Genomic DNA, 20,447 nt, shown 5'->3' with positions numbered 1-20,447 from the left:
CATCTCCTTTTTTTATGTTACCTGTAGAGTGATTATCCAAGGCTTGTCCCAGGGAAGAGCCTACCTGAATCAACTTTTACAATTATTTTTATTTTATGGAGCACTCAAATGTCTCATTTTTTTCCAACAGCCAGGTCCCCTACTGCTGCAAGTGAAAACAGGTTCAGGACCAATATTTAATTGTAAATAATTAGTCACAGTTCTGTGGGCTTTTAAAAACATGTTTGCTGAACTTTGTTGCAAGGTAAGCATAATCTGAATAGACCTGATCCCACATTCCTCAAATGAAACTTGTTTGTCACTGGCATCAGTTCAGCTATGATGTCAATTAAAATAAAGTATTTCAGTGTGTCAGTTTCCCATGGCAACCACGAAATAATGTAAAATCAAATAAACTGTCAATCCATAATGCCAAAATTATTTTAATTTATTAACATGCCTTGGGCCTATTACTTTCATCATTCACTTTCTTGGCCAAGCTCCTGCTAAGCTCAATGGCACCCAGGAGGTCGACCTCCAACTACCATGATATAAACCACTTGAGCACCTTTAAATATCCTTTATATAGAATTAATACATTTCTAGAAAGAACTAAGTTCTACTGAGATATCTTATACCACCTTAATGCTATATCTATTTATTTTTTTCTGTTTAATTGCTTTAGTTTAGTTAGTTCTCACTATTTAAGTATATTTGGAGCTGCAATCATAATATTCAGAGTTGTTTCAATATCTTTCACATTAATTTAAACTCACTAAGAGCTATGCAGAGTGGTACTACATAGCAGTTAAATTTTATCACACACCTAAAATTCTGTCTGAATAGAAATTCTGTCTGTGTAACAGAAACAGGAGAGTACAGCCTTACCCTGCTGAGTTCACAGCTCTATACCTTTGGAAACAACACAGTGATAAAAGAATTTGTATTGCAGAGAGTGAAGGAATACCATCCAGGGTATCAGAAAAGCTGAGTTTATGTTTCCTCTGATACAAAAGAAATTCTGAGTGGTGTATCCACTACTCTGTCAAAGGACAGAAGACCTGCCCTATTTTGTGAATGCAATCCTACACAAGGTGGGCACTCTCCAAGACTGCTTATCAAAGCAAGCCCCCTCCAGGGAGATGGAGAAAGCAACCTTTAGTGTACAGGACTGTTAGCTCCAGCAGGTATTTCTCACTGTCACAGGCTGGGAACTTTCTTGTGATGGTCAGAACCAGAACTTCAGGTGTCTCAGAAACTTCATTTTTGAAACAGATTATCTGTTCACAGAGTTTAGACAATTGCAAGGTGAATCACTAAGGTCTGTCACAATTAAGATATCTGTAAATACTGTCCCTTATTTGTTTTAGTAATGGACTAATAAATGTACTTCATTACTGTCTGCCCATATGTGTACATATATGTGTGGGGGGGGGAGTGTGTGTGTGTGTACACATGACATCTAAGTACCACAAATGTGCTCTGTCTGAAAATAACTGATCTGGCATATTTGAGTTAACTTTATTATATTATAGTAATATGATTAAATACCTGAATTTACAATGTAAGCAGTAATACTACTGTTTTTACAGAAAACTAGTACCAAATGGAATGGTTTGTTCACAAGACATACAATATTTCCATAGGATAATGCAGCAGTTCCTGCTCAGCTGGCTATATCTTAAATTACAGTATTGTAGGAAACTTCATGTGACACACAGGACACTCTACATCATAGCCAACTTAGCCAACTAGCATCTTAGCTTTTATATTAACCAACAGAAATTATTCAAATGGTTAATTATATCAAGATTTCCCCAAAAGACACACTAAAAAAAACTACATTAAAAATCTCTTCTCCAGGAAGTGAAAAATAACTAAAATTGTTTCCAATGTGTTTGCTCTCCTTATATAACTGGAGAGCAAAATAGTATGCTAATAGATAGAACTTTCTTCCTTAAAAAAAAAAACAAACATAAAGATGACACAACAAACACGGCACAATACAATAAATAAACTCTTTCAAAACTATTGTTTCAATACAAAGTAAAAATTTGTGTGACACATGAGAAATTACTTGCAAATTAGCTTCTCTAAGGGCAATAGAAAACAGCAAGTTTTTTTTTCCAATTTCAACACCTTAAAGTTATTGAAAATTATAACCCCATTTGTCCTTGGACAGACAACAAAACTAAAATATAAGTAACTCTGATGAAATATTATGAAATTTTGTGGAAGAGATGCAAACAATAACTTATTCTACATATGGGGATAAGCACATAGAAATTCAAATCCTCACCCACAGCCTTTTTGATCTTTGATCGCCCTTCACATGGTCTCTAACTTAAGCTGCAGGGTAAAGCAAGAGCCAGAATCATCTCCCCTGGACTGAGATGCTCCAGGAATTCTCAGCTAAATGGCTGAGCTCTTCTCAGCCTTTGCCTATTAATTAAGGGCTCATACCTCCATGTTTTGGAATCATACAAGAAAAAAAATCTCAATTATACCAACAAAAAAAGCCTGGAGGTTGTGCACACAATCACTTTAGTCAAACTGGATATCCATCCTTGTTGCTGATACTGCAAAATAAATTCTATCACATTCGGCCAAACAAATTTGATTGCCTGGTGGGATGTCTGAAACTACAAACACCACGGAGAACACTACTCTAGAAAGACAGAAATCCTGATTACTAGCACCCCTCAAGGGTACCCAGCCTGCATGTTCCATCGGGTATACACAGTTCACAAAGCCAGTCAGGCATCCTGAAGTGTGCTTTGAACTGACATCCCCAGTGGGGTCCATCACACAATCAAATTCGTGTCTCCTGTGATGCAGAAGGGACAGTGAAGTTGTCAGAAAGATGTCGGTCTGAGGAGGCTTCTCCTGCCACTGTGATTAACTCAGCCCCTTCTGCCCATATTCACCAGACCCCAGGAAAGGCAGCTGTCAGACTTCTTATTGCTCCTTCACAGGAACATGTTTCTCAAACACTCTCCTGCAGATCCACCGCAAGGCAGGGGTTCATGTATGTTCAGCTACTGTGGAGCATATCTAGTGCATGTTTCCAGGAATGTGCATGAGGTCTGCTCCTGGAATGAGAAACAGCACAGCACTGTGCTCCCTTTGCAGCCTGGATTCGCCAGCCACAACAGCTGGGCTTCTACAGTCTAGCACACACACAGTGAGCTCAGTTACAGTGAGGATGAATTCAGATCTGGCACATTTTTTGCTACTTGGTATTTTCCTTGCAACAAAGGCAGGAGGTTGTTCCCTGAAATGGACAATGCAGCTTCAAGATGTGCACCTCAACTGAGAAATTGTAAGTCACTGTGATCAGTTTTGGATGTGCTCCCTTGGGCTTGCACAAGGAAGGTTTCCTGCCAAGGTCTGCTGCAGGGGGCTTTTTCTGAGCAAGACTACAACATAGTGACAGCTCCCTCTAGCACCACACTGAAGCTAAGAAATTAATTTCTGAGTGTTCAGTCTCACAAGCTTGATGTTATTGTATGACAGCATTTTCCTACACAATCTGAATTGAGAATGAACACAAATGGTCACAGAATTTAAGTCTTTTACTCTATTTTGTGGATGGTTCTGCTTATTCTCTCTTTCTTTTTTTTTTCCTAGCTGTAATGATATTTTGCAGATCTTTTCAAAATCAGCATTTTACTTTTCTTGTCAGCAGGGGTGAGGGTGAAGCAGTAAGATAAATGATTGGAACTCTGCCATCCAGGTGGACTGTCAGCATGGTAAAAAACAGACTGAAACTGGGAAAAAACTAAGTGAAAATTTATGCTCCATTGGCTGCTTCTCATTAAGAAACATTTGCTCATGAATCTTACATTTTCAGACTGGATTGCACTGAGTGATAAGAGCATGACATCACAGACTTTTCTGAATTGGGAAGGTCATACCTGAAAAAAAGAACTTTACAAAGAATAAAGGTTTTAGTCCTTTTTTTCCCACTCTGTTGTTTTTTTTTTAAAAAAAAGGATAAATAGTCTTTTCACCAGCTGGATTTTTAACTTCTGACAAGATTCCAGCCATGCCTTGGACACTGTGCAATGAGCTCCACTAAACTCAGAAGGACTGTGTCTGCGATGCACTTGCATGAATGGGTTTCAGTCTCTAATTGTACATTTTTCAAGAGATTTGTGACATTCTGAGACTGGATCCATATTCCTTAAAAAGTACTGACCTGTGCCACAGTTTGCCAGTTTGTAGCATCATCCTCACTTGGATGGATTCCTTGATTCCACCTCCTCTGAACAACATAGATCACAGGCTCAATAGAAATATTGAATTTTGAAGACCACTTCACCTCCAGGTCTCCAGACTGATGTTCTATGAATTTTAATTCTTTCCGGGGTTTCAGTGGAACACCTGTAGTAGATAAAAATATATGAGCAATTTAGAAGATATGATTAAGTCATTTGTAGATGAAGATGTGTAAAACAAATATTATAAAAAAAAATGTTTGTCAGAGAAAAAGCCAAAAAGGGAAGAATGATAAGAAGTTTCAGAAGAGTTCCTAGCTAATGCATCTCTGCTAGCACTAAAATTTGTTTTTAAAAAATTCCTCATAATTATTTCTTTATTTTATTATAAAACTGAGGAATGTGAAGTTGTAAGCTAAAACTGACTTTACAGAAAACATTTGCCCAATACAACTTGGAGAAAGATCCCTTTTATCCCAAGAAGAATCAGCTATACCTGTAGTTCAGCTTTTCACCCAATTCAACCTTAAACACATCTAATAACAAAATTTCCATAGCATCACATAGTAGTCTGTTTGACAACTTCTCTATCCTTTCTACAAGAAAGCTTTCTCACTGCCTGGTCTAGTCTCCTCAGCTGCATCACAAACTTTATACTGGTCCAAGATGTTCATGGATCATGGGGAACAGATTCTTTCTTTTATCTATGGAGAAGCTTTTAATGTACCACAAGACTGTCATCATGCTTCTGAATGTATTCTTCTTCAGCCTAATAACCACACTGCACTCCATTCCCCTTTAAAATCGCTGTTCCCAGACATTTGTTCACTCTTGCAGTTGCCTCTGGAGACTCTCCAGTCACCCAACAGCCCTTCTCCAGAGTCAAGCCTAAAACTGGATGCAGACTGTGTCCAATCTCTTAGCAGTGTGGACCAGGGAAGAGTGATTATTTCATACATCTTACATTAGTCTGATGTACTCAAGAAAGCTGTTTGCTTCTCTGTGGTTACATGATCATATTGACTCACATGTTGCAGCTGTACTGCATGATGTGTCACTCTCCACTCTTCCCTAAAGAGCTAGGAAAGGTAATGCCAAGACATCTTGGAATAGATATGTTACATCTAATGTATATTGTAAAATTGTTGCACTTCAGAGAAAAACATGTATCTCTGAAATATTACTGTAATTTCTCATTACACAGTGACACCAAATTGTGATAGTTATTTCTGTTATACTGCCAGTAATATCACCTTTCTGAAAACATCTGCAGTACCTTGAAGGAAAAAACAACTCTTCAAATTTGACATCTTTTGATTAAATCAACAAATCAAGTGCTAGATACATTTCTCTATACAGACGTTAGGAACACTTATATTTGGGTGTGCAGTATTTGGTCAATTGATGATATGTCACAAATAAGGTCTCTATGTTGGCATATAAACCTTCTTAGCATGTTATTGTACGCACTTTAATTGTGTTAATATATTATTTATATAATATATTAATATATATTTATATGTTTATAAATATTTATATTTATAAATATAATTAATTAATATTAAGGAATAACAATATTTATAAATATTTATTAATGTTATTGATTGATATATTGATATATCATTATTAATATATTAATAATGACTGACCACATAGGGCCAGCTGTATGTATTGGTTAGAGAAATTGTTCCCTACTCAGTCTGCCACAGATGATTTAGTACCGAAACTGCCTCAGGTGAACAAACCACTTTTATATTTTAAGAGGTGTTCTTATAAATCTGAGTAGACAAGTAGCTCCAAGTAAATGAAAATGATCTTGCAGATCTTCAAGAAAGCTAAAATCCACCTAAAAAAAATTACAGTACCTAAATTTTGTTATCACAGCAGTTAAGACCCAGGATAGCCTTCAACAGCCTGAAGTCTTAGCCTAACATAACAGACATGACTTCAGATTTCCATATTTGCAAATCCTTCTTTAGTTATGATATACAATAATCCTACAATTTACATGTTAAGAAAACTTCCATCTGTTTTGCATTAGGGGCAGTTGGATTCACTTGATTGCAAGTATCTCAGCTTCTCCGGTGTTACGTAATCGCGTGCAGATGGAGCGCAGCAGCACAAACAATGAGAGCACAGCACAAGTGTGCTTTAAAATACTTCTGTAGAACCATCACCATCAGTTTAATATCCAGATGTGAAGATCCAATTACTCTTCAATGTGCCTTTTATTATGTAAATGGTCAGCCTCTTCTTTCCTTCTGGAACAAATTAGCCCTCAGTCTGAAATGCTCCAAAGCCTGCATTAGTCTGAAGTCTGCAGCGTTTAATCAAAGAATTCAAATCACAGATCACTGTATGTGTGCAGTAGCAGAGTCCAGGAAAAATGTTTCTAAAGGTGTCCTTCAAACAGCACATGCATGTCTGTGCCATGAAAAGTAAGTGCACGTTGGTCTGTCACGTAAAAAAACGTGTATCTTAAACATGGGTTCCCCCAGAATTCAAAATGTTTCCATGGAGGACTTTGTAAAGGGTACGTCCATGGCATCAATACAATTGTAAACAGTTCTGAAAGGACTCAGAGATGGACACTTTTAAAACTGTACACTATGTTTATAATACAAAACTATTTTCCTTTAAGCATGAAGAGTCATTAAACTGTAGGTGGCCATCTGACCCCAGTTATCCTACCATAATCTTGCCACACCATCAGACCTTTTCAATATCCTAAACTTCTCTTCACAATTTACCTTTCTTTTACACAGATCTGCAGACACACTTTCTCAAATCCTTCACTAGTTGAGACAGTGTAAACAAGGGGGATGAGGTCAATAATAGAAGAGTAGGAGAGAACATTTGGTATCTCCACTAAAGGGATATAAATACGTGAAGACTACATAACCGATTAGTAATACTCCCAACAGAGATAAAAAAATACTTGTTACACTACTCCAAAATAATTTTTAATGTATGTCTTTGGTGGCAGTGTACTTAGAATAATTTTGGTTTTTTAGGATTGGACTTTAGCATTCAGTATTAGAGGGCAAATTCAGTTTGGTAATCCAGCAAATCAGACTGGAATTTTACATCTGTGGTTGTAACTAATCTCCAGAGCCTGATCAACAGTAAAACTGTAGAGACTACTGCCGACTCTTAGATTCAATCTGAGTTCATTTTCAAGCTGTGAATGCTGTCAAAATGATAAGAATAAGTACTGAACTTATTCACTAGATCTTAGTCATGCTTGCAGAGTTTGCTCTTCCTTAGTGACAGGAAGGTCATTTACCCCTGGAGGAAATGAATAGCAAGCCTGCTCCACTTCTATTTGTCTTTCGTTGCAGAAAGACAGGTTGAAGAGGCTAATTAGCTGAATTCATCAGCTGAGAAGGCAGTAGGGTATTGAGCTTGCTCTTCCTCTTCAAGACATATATGCTCTTACAAGCCAGCACCTCCTGCAGATCGGTGATAAGATGTTAGGGAAGGTTAGTTCTGCTGCCATTTAATCAGGCCAAACAGAGGAGACCTTCCAGTGTGCAGTTACAGAATGCATCATATCCCCTCATATGCTGTGTCAGCTCCAGCAGCATTTAATCTTATTTGTTTGTTTTTACCTTTTCCAGTTATTATATTTACTGGAATGCTTTGCAGTTGTGGCATAGAGCTTGATGGTGTAAATCATTACAAACACAACATGAATGCCTGTTTACCACTCTGGTCTCAATAAGACAAAAGAAATAAAAAAGTGATCCATTTTAATAACTTTCAGTTTGAAAGGTGCTATGTACTGGTGTGTACTAATTCTTCATAGTTTTAAAGAGGCTGCTCTAAAGTATGCTGCAAACAAGAGAGTTTCACTTCTGCACAGATTGAAAAAGATTTATTAACATTTTAGTTAAGATATTGAACTAAAAAATAAATTCACCATCTTCTGTATCTATTTTATCATGTTTCCATCCACAGATGGAAATAGGCATGGATTCAGACCTAAGCCTGCAGCTTAGATCAGAGTTCTGCTGATTAGGCTCCCACAGAGAGCTCACACTATCTGATTAATAAGTGAATAACTGAGTAATATTTATTTTTTAGCACTGACATAAGAAGAATTGATTCTTGTACAAAACACCAACCATTTGGAAAAAGAATATTCTTTTCACAAATGCTTATTTTTCTGCATTAGAAGAACATTTTTCAAACATTTCCATGTATAGAGCTTTTTTAATTTCAGTGAATTAAAATGTGGTGTTTGTCTAAGCAAAAAATTTCTTAGCTTATGTTAGTTCATGTTCTTTTCGAAGGATGTCAAAGGAAAGGTTTATTCTTAGGACTCAATTCAATTAAAAAATTTTAATAAGATTGCCTTAGATTTAAATAATGAATTAATATATATATATATATATATGCAGATATTATAATCTTTCACTATGTTGTTCTGTGTTGATTCATTCTTCTACCAGACTATTTCACAGTTCCTACTTGGCAGTTCCATCTGCTTGGCTTGTAGACATAAATGTTATTTCTGATTAATAGAACCTGAACTGTTTATCGCTAAATATTTTCCTGCTGCATTCTCTCTCATCAGCACCAAATTAAGTGAGATTTCACCTAAACTGACAAAGTTTGTTCTGCTTAAGTTGACTGATAACAGCCACATGTTTACATTCCACAGATCTCCAGACATGGGCTTCATAATTGGGAAAAAACTGGAAATTTAAGCAACATTTCTCTCTGGTTTTCCACCCTTTTTCACTGTGCAGCCACATCTCTGCAGGTACCTCTCTTTTTCTTCCCATTCATACAAACTCCATGCAAATGGAAGTCCTGGTTTACTAGGAGACTTCTCTATGGCCTGAAGTTATTAGCCCATTATGAATACATATTAATAATCTCTACCTTTGTACAGATTTTTTGGAATTTGGCACGTGTGACCACATCCATTGGAACAGCATTTCTTCACTCCAGAACATTCAATATCAGTTTCACAGCTTTCAACACAGGCAGCTGCAAAACCACTGGCCTTCTCAGGTGCTGGGCAGTCCCCTTGCTTCACAGACAGGATGTACTTAAGGAATTCACAGCTAGTTAGGCATTCATAATTCTTCTTGGGAAAAAGAGGCTAAAAGGAAAACAGAAGAAGTGTGTTTTCAACAGGAACAACAAAAAAAGCCCAAAAACCCCAAAAATAAACCCCAAATAAACCCCAAAAAAACCCAACCAAACCCCACCAAAGAAAAAATGCTATAAAATTTTCAAGATCTCCTAAAGGATTATTTATATTTTCAGCTTTTGCAAGACTATCCCTGAATATTTATATATTCAAGCCACTTCTAAAAAAGCATTCCAAGTACAGAATGATGAATTCCCCCAAGTAAGACCACCATATTTAATGGAACAATGTTGTTTATATCTGCCAGCTTTCCCTTGTTTTCCTCACATTGACTGCTATAAAGTTGCTCAATGACAGATTAAAAACATTCCCAAAACAAAGGGGAAGCAATGGTCAGACAGTCAGCTTTTTCTGGACTACCCCACATTCCTCCCTCTGTACTTTACAACACTTTCCCCACAATATCTGATGTAATGCCACTCTAGATAAATAATGGAAGTCTTGTTTCATTATACTGTTTGAACTAAGTTGGCTAAGAGAAGATTTTGCAGCATCTTTATGTTCTTGCCAGCGTATTAGTAATTGTATTATTCTTTGTGGAACTGGAACTGCATTTATGATAAAACGGTCAGCGGAGAATACAGATTAAAATAAGCTTTAAACATGATGATTAAAGATCAAAGTGAATGCTACTTACTTGAGAAACTTAGACCTGGATATTTAAGAAGATGCTTCAATGCATAGACATTTTACAGTGTATGTAATACTCAAAGGTTTGCAAGGTCCCATTAAAACAGTATTTAAAATAGCTTCTACAACCCTGAGAGAATATTGTGTGTGACATGGAAGTTACATCTCCTCTTTGTTTAGTTTGGTGCAGAACCAGCTAAGGTGATTCTCTCAGAATGACTGTGGCATATAACTGGCATTGTCTGTAGCTGGCCTTTCCATACTAGAGCAACCAAAAGCCTTCCACCCTGACAGATCTGATTTATAGGTTCCTAAGCCTACAGAAGAGTTATAACCCACTCTCTATATCCAGCTAGCCATGTAACTTCTGAAACTTCTTCCATATTCAAACATTTGACTTTCTTGTTTTTACTGTTCTCATATTTCTGGCAAAATGAGGAAGACTCAGCTATTACAGAGCCCCAGGTGTTTCACAGACTATTCTCTAAACTATTCTCACAGACTATTCTCCAACTATTCTCTAAAGTTGCTGTGGCCCAAGAATGCATTCCTACATTACACACCCCCACCCCCCCCCAGCCATCTCTTCATAGGGAACATTACAGAATTTTGAACCAAGCTTTCAGGCATGGATTTGGGTGTTACAGGCTTTAACCAGCCTAAATGCTGCAAAAACAAGCAGTCTCCATGTCTCCCACTGACCCCAGTGATTCTTGGACATGCACTCCTGCTGTTCCCCCAACTGGAATGTTCCTGATCCCGTGGTTAACCAGCTAAAATGCTAAACGAGCAGGAAACTGAATTTGTAGGGGAAAAAAGACCAAAACAAAACAAGGAACCAGATAAATTGTCCCTTGCACATAAGGTTCCCTTTAACATTCAGTAGTTCACTCATTTGGTAGATAAGAAGCAAAGCAGGGACATTGAGAAACACAAAGCTAATTTGCTGCTTCCAGATTTTTTACAAAATACAAAAAGATTGAAAACACTCTCACAGAAAAACAATCAACTCAATCAATGTCTATGGAGTATACATGAGTCTGAGGGAAAGGAAAGTGGTCCTGGGCTTTTGTGTTTGAAGCTAATTTCAAATCCTAAAACATCACAAATTTGCAGCTACTTAATTAAAAATGTTATAGCTCCCTAAGGCATAATAAGTCCTCAAGGCTTCTCCTCCTCACCCTATTTCACAGCTCATTTTTCAGTTAGCTGCTAAATGTGCTGCTCCTCATTATGGGCCTTTGAAGTTCTAAATTTAGCTTTAACCACAAAACACTAATCAAAGTAGGATGCTCACTGTTTTTAACTACAATAGAACAGTGTTCTACAAATGTTTTCCTTTTTAACCGATTTTATACATATTTTCAGCCATATCTGGAAACATACAGTCTGAGTGAAGAGTGACATACAAGAACAACACAAATTAGATCCACTAGAACTTCTTTTCTACAGTACTCTAGAATTTTTTATATGAGAAAGAAGCAAATAATCTGGGTTCAAAAAACTCTTATAAGGCTTGGTTTTCATGATAAACCTTTATTTTGTCTTCTGCTGTACCTACATAGATCAGTAGTTCAGTAACCCCTATTGTTACATCTAGGATTTTTTTAGTTGAAATTGCAGCTGTTCATAACCATCTTCATGATCCTTAGAATAATTTAAATATTCTCTTACACCAGAAAAAAAAGTGTCCACAGTAAAGAGACAGGTGTTAAATCAATGTACCTGTAAGATCAGTGTATCAAGTAAGGCCACTTCTATTTTTTAATAGGAAAATATTAAAATCTTCCTAAAATCTAACTTTCATAGACTTGAATATATCTGAGCCTTTTTTGGAATAAGACAACTTTCTATTGAGCTGATACTTCCATTTTGAGCTAAAAAACACTTAAGAACTGCAACAAATCACTTGCATCAACTCAGAACTATGTTTCAAATCTAATAAAAAATCTCTTTCTTTGTTCTAGTTTGACTGACTCAGGTTTGCTTCTTTACAGATTATTCTGATAGATGGTTCAAAAACAGTTTTCAAATTATTTGTTCTTGAATAATTACATATTTTGACATTAGTCTTCTGAACTTCAATCCAGTTACTCCTGGGGAGCTACTCTTTTATAAATCAGACTGACTTTTTGCATACAGAAAAGTAATCTGCTCTAGCTATCCTGCACAAGAATTTTTCACACAATAACATTTTATCTTTTAAACAAAGATTGTCTTTCTTACACATGGCCAGGAAAGATAGAAGGGCAAGTGGTAGAAATAGCATCTTAGAGGAGGCATTTAACAGCACCCTCTGCGAGATGCCATGCAAGTGTGACTGGACTGAGTCTTTAAAGTGCAAGTTGAGATAAATCATTTGGTCAGAAAAAAAGCTCCTTTTTAACTCAGAATTAATGTGGCTAGCTTGTTAAATGTGTATCTTCTCAAATGAAGGCAAATGCTGAAAAATACCATGGTTTTCAGCTGTCTCCTTGAACCTAATAATTTAAATTAAAGAGACTGCTAGAACAAAGTGAGAAAGCATGCCCTTGGGCTGACCTACCTCACAGAAGCTTTGGCAATGGTTTTTCTTCAGGTCCCAGGACTCTTTGCAGGGCTCCAGGCACTAGGAAGAATCAGGAGGCAAAGAAGTGTCAGAAAGGGAATGAAATAAACAACCACAAATAACCTTATTTCTTCTCTAGTTTTTCGGCCCACAGGAAGTTAAAATAACCCACTGCTCCTGGGGATAAAACTGTGTCATTGAGTCATGGTGTCAGAACAAGGTCATGAGAAGTCATGGTTAGACTACAAGAAATATTTTCAGTATTTCTTACAGTACAAGCTAATTGACTTACTTGTTTATTATGCCATTCCAACTTACTGGATATAATTCTTAGTATCATTTAACACCATGTTCCTGGATCACAGAGACAGCGTCAAAAGCACTAGTCTAAATTACAGAAAGTGAAATATTCTCCTTACTGACCAGCCTAAAGATTAGACAGGCACATTGCCTTCCCAAGCGAGAAACTATTTCATCAAGCTATGGAGAAAACTCAGCAGAGGTTAAAACACTATTTCTGTATAAATAGATAATGTTCACTGGTCTGTTAGCAAAATCACTTTATTTCAAGTACCATATTATCATGACTTCACCTTCAACCTCTGGTGCCACGGTTAATACAGAGCTGAGATACAGAGCTAAGCTCCACACAGCATAAAAAATAAAAATAAAAAATCACACTGTTAAGAGCATTTACAACAGCTGAAACATAAATTCAGATTCACATCCAGAAACCTTTTCTTTCGTTAGACATAAGATGTTGGAAAATATTAGCATCGTTGGGAGCTAGTAATATCCCTCCTGGTAATAGTGGAAAGATACTTATTGTACCAAAAAGAACACACAAAGCAGTATTTATGTAATTTCCTCTTATGCACAATATTAGATTGAAACAATATACATTTATGCTATTCAAAATCAAACATGAATACATATAGCCTGTACCTCAGTGGTACACCTGTATCATCAATGTAGTAAAAACAATAGTGTTTTAAAAATTAAGCATTTTCTTCATATATATTTTGGTATTTTAGACTCAGTTTTTATGTCTTCAAAATTCGCAATATGTTGTATACAGATTAATTAGAAGGATACATTATAAAATATCACTGAATTCAGTAAATTCAATTAATTCCACAGTTTCATTCCTCCTATGGTATACTGCACATTTGAGCCCAATTCCAATGTCACGTCATTTTACGACCCTCCTGTTCAATGAATTTGGTCCAAAAATGACTGAGGTGTAAGTGGTTTAAAGACAAAATAAGAGACATTTTGACCATTCTGTCACTTTGTCAGTGATGCCCAAGACTGCCAGGTTTGCTCAAGGTGTTTGTGCCAGTCCTTATCTCCAATGCAAGTACGGCTCCAGCACCTGACACCTCACGCCACCATGGCTCTGTTTCCAAAGTCACTCAGGACAGCCCAGGCTACTTTCTCTGGGCCCAGCAGCTCCTGCCTCAGGGCAGGCAGAGACCATGGGCATCTGCAAAGGGAACATGGACAAACATGGACAAAATGAACCAGGCCTGAGCAGTGTGCTGCAGTCCAACTGCTCTCAGAATATGTCAAGGAAAGAGAGGATGGAGCTTGTCATAAGGCCTGCATAGGCTTTTACAGACTCTGATTAGGGTACACACTTACCTAAACAGTTGAACAAAACAAATCTCCCTACTCCTGCTGTATGAGGAGACCTCAGAGCACTGGGCAGGGCACCACGGGCAGCTGCTAAAGCCAACCGCCTGCCTTTAGTGGAGTTGTACCCTTGTACCATGTTGGGTGACACGCAAGTGCTAGCAGGCAAAAATGCTACAGAGATAGTTATTAACCTTGCAATAGCAAAGATGAGAACACCTGACAAGCACAGGCCTGTGCATTTATCCTCCTGGCTAACCTGGTATGAGGTTTCCCTAAAGTGGGAAGCTAGAAACATTGAAAGCTTGGATCCAGGTCTCACCTTTGAGTCCTTGACTTAAAAAGTAAATGAGCTGAGATCCTGAGATCACTCCCATTGTCTGGTGATCTGATTCAGGGTAAGGAGGAATCTGGGAAAACCAGGACCTAGCAGCTGGTTTGGGCTCTATCTAATAAAAATATGCCTTGCAGACATAGCCACCTGCCCACAGCAGCTAAGCTTAGGCATGTAGATGGCAGACATCCAGCAGGCACAGCGAGCATCCCAGGTGCCACTGGTCCCCTGGAGCCATCCCCCACCCTGCCCTGGCACCACATGTGGGCTCTGCACTGCTGAGGCAGGATGAGATCTGAAACACAGAACACTGTGAGACAGTGGCACTCCTCAGAAGATGATGGGTGTCAATCACACTGGCCTTGATAACTCAAATCCTCCTAAAGAGCTTGTTTCATCAACCCCAGTGCTTAAATCTGGAAGTTGGAGGCTTTTTTTCTTCATCCAAACTGCTGCAGAGCTATTATTCAGTACTAAGCAATTGCATCAAAAGCCAAACAATTGCAAACAATTGCTAATATAAAGCACCCCAGTATTTGTCATCCCTCAAAATTTGGGGGGTGGGAGGGTGTGCATATGCACATTCTCATAGGCATTAATATATGTATAATATATTACAGACCTGCTGTTATTTAGACTGCATAAAATTAAAATTACCAAAATACGGTTCCATTCAAGGAAAAAAGGGTTGTGATTGCTTTAAAATATTTTGGGTTGTCTTTTTTATTTCATCTTTTTAAAACAAATGTGCATTTAAGGGCCATGTTAGAGAATTCTTTTCTGTTCTAATTTTTCATCTATAAATAAAGCAAGCAGAAGATTAGCATATGATGCATGCCATTTACATTATTTAGTAAAGGGGTTTTCAAAATAAGTCTAGTAAGTTTACTTTTGCTTAGAAAATTATGCTTTTGACCTGAATGGAAGAGAATTACACCAACACAGCACTTTTCAGAATCTAATGAATTGCAAAACATTATTTAAGTACTGAAATACATATTTATTAAATTAGGATATATTTATTAAAATATCATATTTAAATTAAATGGCTGCAAATTACAGATTTTTAACTATTTAAACACCAAAAGAAATTATTTCTGTCAGAGTAGAAGAGACTACCCACCATATTTTTGTCTAAAAAGGCTTCATACTTCATCAGAGTGGAAACCAAGTCATATGCAAACTGTTGTAAAAACAATGGAATCTAAGTGTTACAGCTGGAATATAATTCTTCTTTTCATCAGCTTTCACCATTCCCACTGCTCCCAACAGCAAGGTCAGAAATTAATGGCTGATGTTTACAACATATATATAATGCAAGTGCTTTCATGTCCTATGGAACTTAGACGGTTGGGAGAAAAAAATAAGAAACAAAACACCTTTCACTGTACAATCTCTTAATAACTGGCCACGCATGAGAACAAGTACCTGAAAAATGCATTTGCTCATTATCAACACTAAGTAGAGAATAGGGTCAGGAATTCACCCAGAGTCAAAGAAGAATATAGTATACATCAGTCCTACAGAGAATAATTTTGTGATGCATGCATTTAAATATACAATTGCAGCCAATGGAACCACGAGAAAAGTGATTTTGAAACTGGAAATCTCAGGACAGTGGCAGTAAACACAATGTAAAACAGAAACAGGCAGCAAGACAGAAATAACTACTTTGATATTTGGGTTTTTTACACATCTTTAATATTTTAAAGATGTTTTTTATAATATTTAAGATTTTTTTATCATCTGTTTCTCAAAAATCAGACTGTGAAATGTCTGAAGAAGAGTAAGTGCACAGCTGCACGTTTACCTAGTTCAAACCAATGAACAGCATGCTAGCTTGGTGAAAAATATTAGGACTCTGGCTGCCCATCTGAGGAATGTACATAATTTTTTGTCAATTCATTTTATAAAAGTCTATTTATATATTTGTCTCTCCTGTATTAATTCATGTCCTCCTAAACTTTTAGGTGGGTACAAGATTAACAGCAAATTAGTCGCATTCTGCATATTAAAATGAAAGAAGTTTGATTCTGAAACTGAAGTTAGACACACTTTAATAAAGATCCCTTTTCTAATTTTTTAATCTCCAGTTTAAACCTGTTCCCCAAAAAACAGAGATGTGACTGTATGTTATAAAATTAAAAGCTCAGGATTACATGCAGTGAGAATTTCAAGAGTGAAGAATTCTACATAAGCAGGTAGGTGAATCTCATTTCCCCAGTGGATCATTCCCAATGCTCTCCAAAATCCACGCTGGACATCGCGACTGATTCAATGGCTTCACATGAGCACTGCTCCACATGAGTGGCTCATGGTATCACATGGGATTGCACTCAGCTTGCGGGCACCTTTCCTCGTGACCAAGTGCCAGAGATGAGGCATTGCAGCCCTTCAGCTATAAGCAATTTCAGGTGCTTATACACCCTATCAGGTCAGGCACCCACTGAACACATCTATCTTCTTTAAAATAATCTATTAGAAGTAAAGCTGATCTAAAAAAATGAGTCAGTTATTCAGGCTGAAAAAAATCCATGAACCCCAAGAGAAGGGTTCAACTGCAGAATCAGTAGGTGTCATATTAGTTTGTAGGTTGATATATGCTGTTCGAGAAGCCTCTCAGCACTTTGTGAGATCCATATTACATTGAGTCAGTCTCTTGCTTCTCTCTTTTCCCACTCCTCCCACATTAGAAGAATGAATCATTGGAGCACTAGTCATCAGCTTTCTAGAACTCAGCGTGACATTTTAGCTCAGCATTGGTTTAAGCTGGGATAGAGTTAATTTTCTTCACAGTAGCTAGTGTGGTCTGTGCTTTGGATTTGTGCTGAAGTGTTGATAACACAGGAATGTTTCTGTTACTGCTGAGCACTGCTTACAAGTGCTTACATACAGCATCAAGGCCTTTTCTGCTCTCATCCCATCCTACCAGGGAGGGCTGGTGGTGCAGGAGGTGGGAGGGGACACAGCAGGGACAGCTGATCCCAGTGACCCAAGGGATGTCTATCCTATGGCATCATGCTGAGCACATAACCATGGGGGAAGAAGGAAGGGCAGGGCATTTAGAGTGATGGCCTTTGTCCTCCCAAATCACCGTTATATGTGATGGAGCCCAGCTTTCCTGAGGATAGATCAACACCTGCCTGTTCATGGGAAGCAGTGAATGAATTCATTGTTTTGCTTTGCTCAGATACACAACTGTTACTTTACCTATAAAGCTGTCTTTATCTCAAACCACAAGTTTTATCTCTTTTACTCTTCTGAATCTCTACCCCCATCCCATCTTGGGGGGAACTGACGAAGAGGTTGTGTGGAGCTTCATTGTCAGCTCAGTTTAAACCACAACCAACTCCTGAAATTCAGTTGCACAATGCAGACTGGAAGAGGTGTACGTTATCTTCAAAACATTGAAAGCCTAACAGAAACAACTGTGAAACATAATCTTTTTGTGTAAAATCATAGTTTCATGTGGCTACCTGGAGTTACTCCTCTGTTTATATTAAAGAGGTTCTCATGAGAATTACACTAGTAATATATTTCCCTTGTAACTGAATAAACAAAAGGGTTAAATGACAGAGAATGGTTCCCTGTCTGTGCTGCCTGTTTTCTCTCCCATAGGTCAGTGAGCATCATGATTTGGTGAAAAGGAGTGATTTTGTATTTGAGGATCAAGTCTTAATTAAATTAGTTACAGTTGGGGTTATTTTGTGACATTATCATGTACACTGGGAACCCAGCTGATACTGTCTGAAAGTATTGCTAATTGTAGAGCTGGTTTTGAATGAAAGCCAAGTCCTAGGTTTTAAATAGTTAGGGGGTTTTAGATTTCTTGAAATGTGTTTTTTGTTGTTCTATATCGATGACATCCCAATGTGGATTGTGGTGGGACAGATGATAAGGAACAGGTTGCTAATGTGGACCTTATCATCTGCAAGTACTACTTTATTGTAATTAATAGATGCATACACACACACACAAATATATAAAGGAAGAAAAATCCTTCATTTGTAACCAACAATCAGACAGTGTAATCTTATGTTTTACAGCTAATAATGACTGCTTTGTGCTTTTTAGAAGTCTACTGCTCAGAGCAAGGAACAACAAAATGGCTGTCACAGAAATGAAGGGAATGTCATCTCTGTTAGAGGTGCAGTTACAGCTACCTTAATTATTCTGAAACCTCAACAACTGTAAGGTAAACCAATGAAGCAAAAACCTCCAGGGTCCTAAAGTAGCAATTAGGAACGGATAGGGACAAGGAACAGCAGCCACATGGCCACCATCACATTGTATTATAACACACTACACAAGGGTACACCTGCAGGTTGGGATTAACACCCTAAGAGACTTCATTGATTAATTCAAAAGGGACCTCATGCAAAGCAACTTTGTATTAGAAGTGCCAAGGGTTAGGTTGTAGGAATACAGCATTTTGTCTTGAGTTCCAACATTGAAACATAAGAGGGAGCATAAGCTATTAAGCACTGACCTTAGTCAAGAGAAATGAGAATTGTTTTTCATGGCAGATTTTGGTATATCCTTTATGAAAAGAATAGCAAAACTGTATAATAGAGACACAAAACATATTATATATGCAACTGATATTTATTTTAATAATTCTTATCTAAGGAGGATGACATATTTAACCTGCAGGTGAAATATGGAACTTAAGAAATATCGCTTACTTTAGATAAGAAATACTTTTTAAAAATTGTATTTCTAAACCAGCATTAAAAAGTTTAACTTCTGGTTTCACATCCAAGTGGTGTGCTCTCAATAAACAAGAAAGTGTTTGGCAGATGGGACTGTCAGTGTCTCATAGCAGTCCAGTACAACCTTCACTTCACCAAGCCATGGAGAACATACCTATAATATTTTCCAATTACAAAATTCTGAAGGACATAGGCAAAAAATGTTCAAAATAATACCCAGAGGAGAGAAGAACAATGCACTGACATATTTCTTTGAAGCTCTATTTTGCTACCTTAGCAGAGATGTGGTCAAAACCTTGAGCACAGCTCTACTCACTATGCCTCCTACAGGGCTTAGAAACATAGCTAGTGAAGCAAACTACAGCAGTTGTAGGTGCAGCTGTCTCCTATCTTGTGCTACCAGCAATTTGGAGAGTGGTCTGGTCATTCAAATGGTTATTTCAGAGCAGAATAGAACATCTCTGAGAAATTCAACTGGATGCAGAGTTGAGCAGCGTAGTTTAAATTGTGATAGCAAATAACTGTATTTGGTGTGTATTTATTTCACTTGGGTGTGGAGGGGCTGAAAGCACACACACAGACAGGCATTACCACTCTCCACAGTTATGCAAAGTTACTAGTATCAAATTAGGACTTAGAGTAAAGGAAATAGTCAGAAGAACCAATTGTTGGTTATCTAACAAAAATGTGAGCTTGAAACATTTATTTTTCTTAATTGCCCAGCTCATTTCAGTACACATCAGGGTGCCAGTTGCACAATATTAACTGTTAGGAATTTGAATTACTGAATACCGGCAACACCCTAAGCAAATAAAGGAAGCCTTGTGACCTATAGGATGTGACTAGGAACAGTACCAGTATTTCCTGGAACAGAGATAGGGAAAGGGCTAGTCACAGTATATCAGTTAAGTCTGTCAAACATTTAAATATACAAAGTAGCATTACAGGCTTTGTTCCTAAAATTATGGCACCAGAAAGACCAAAACCACTGCCAAGAACTTCAGGTCAAATATTCTGGAAGTCCATGTAGCCTTTGTTGTTAATTCCCAAAATTAAACAGAAAGTAAAAGCTGCCAGAAAAGTTGTACATGTACTGAAGGCAAGAATCACTGAAGTGTTGAAAAAGGAACTGTTTTGACATAAAATATTTGGGAAGTAAGTTACTATTTAAAAAAAAAAAAAAAAAGAAACGAGAGAGAAGCCATATCATCACACTTCAGCTGAA

The 20,447-nt window shown here is 37.4% G+C and overlaps 1 protein-coding gene across 1 annotated transcript in view; it reads right to left on the bottom strand.

Moving 5' to 3' along the window:
• ANOS1 (anosmin 1) overlaps positions 1-20,447 on the bottom strand; it is a 128,646-nt gene that overhangs the window by 48,009 nt on the left and 60,190 nt on the right. The window contains exons 3-5 of the mRNA XM_005516615.3: positions 12,539-12,601; positions 9,090-9,312; positions 4,181-4,365 (exon numbers count right to left, since the gene is read on the bottom strand). Coding sequence (XP_005516672.2) covers positions 4,181-4,365; positions 9,090-9,312; positions 12,539-12,601 — 471 coding nt within the window. The remainder of the gene's footprint in view (positions 1-4,180; positions 4,366-9,089; positions 9,313-12,538; positions 12,602-20,447) is intronic.

Source organism: Pseudopodoces humilis, chromosome 2, assembly GCF_049639895.1.
Source record: "Pseudopodoces humilis isolate 2021_Gansu_Grassland_sample_001 chromosome 2, ASM4963989v1, whole genome shotgun sequence".
NCBI lineage: Eukaryota > Metazoa > Chordata > Aves > Passeriformes > Paridae > Pseudopodoces > Pseudopodoces humilis.
This window is presented reverse-complemented; position numbering and strand designations above follow the sequence as displayed.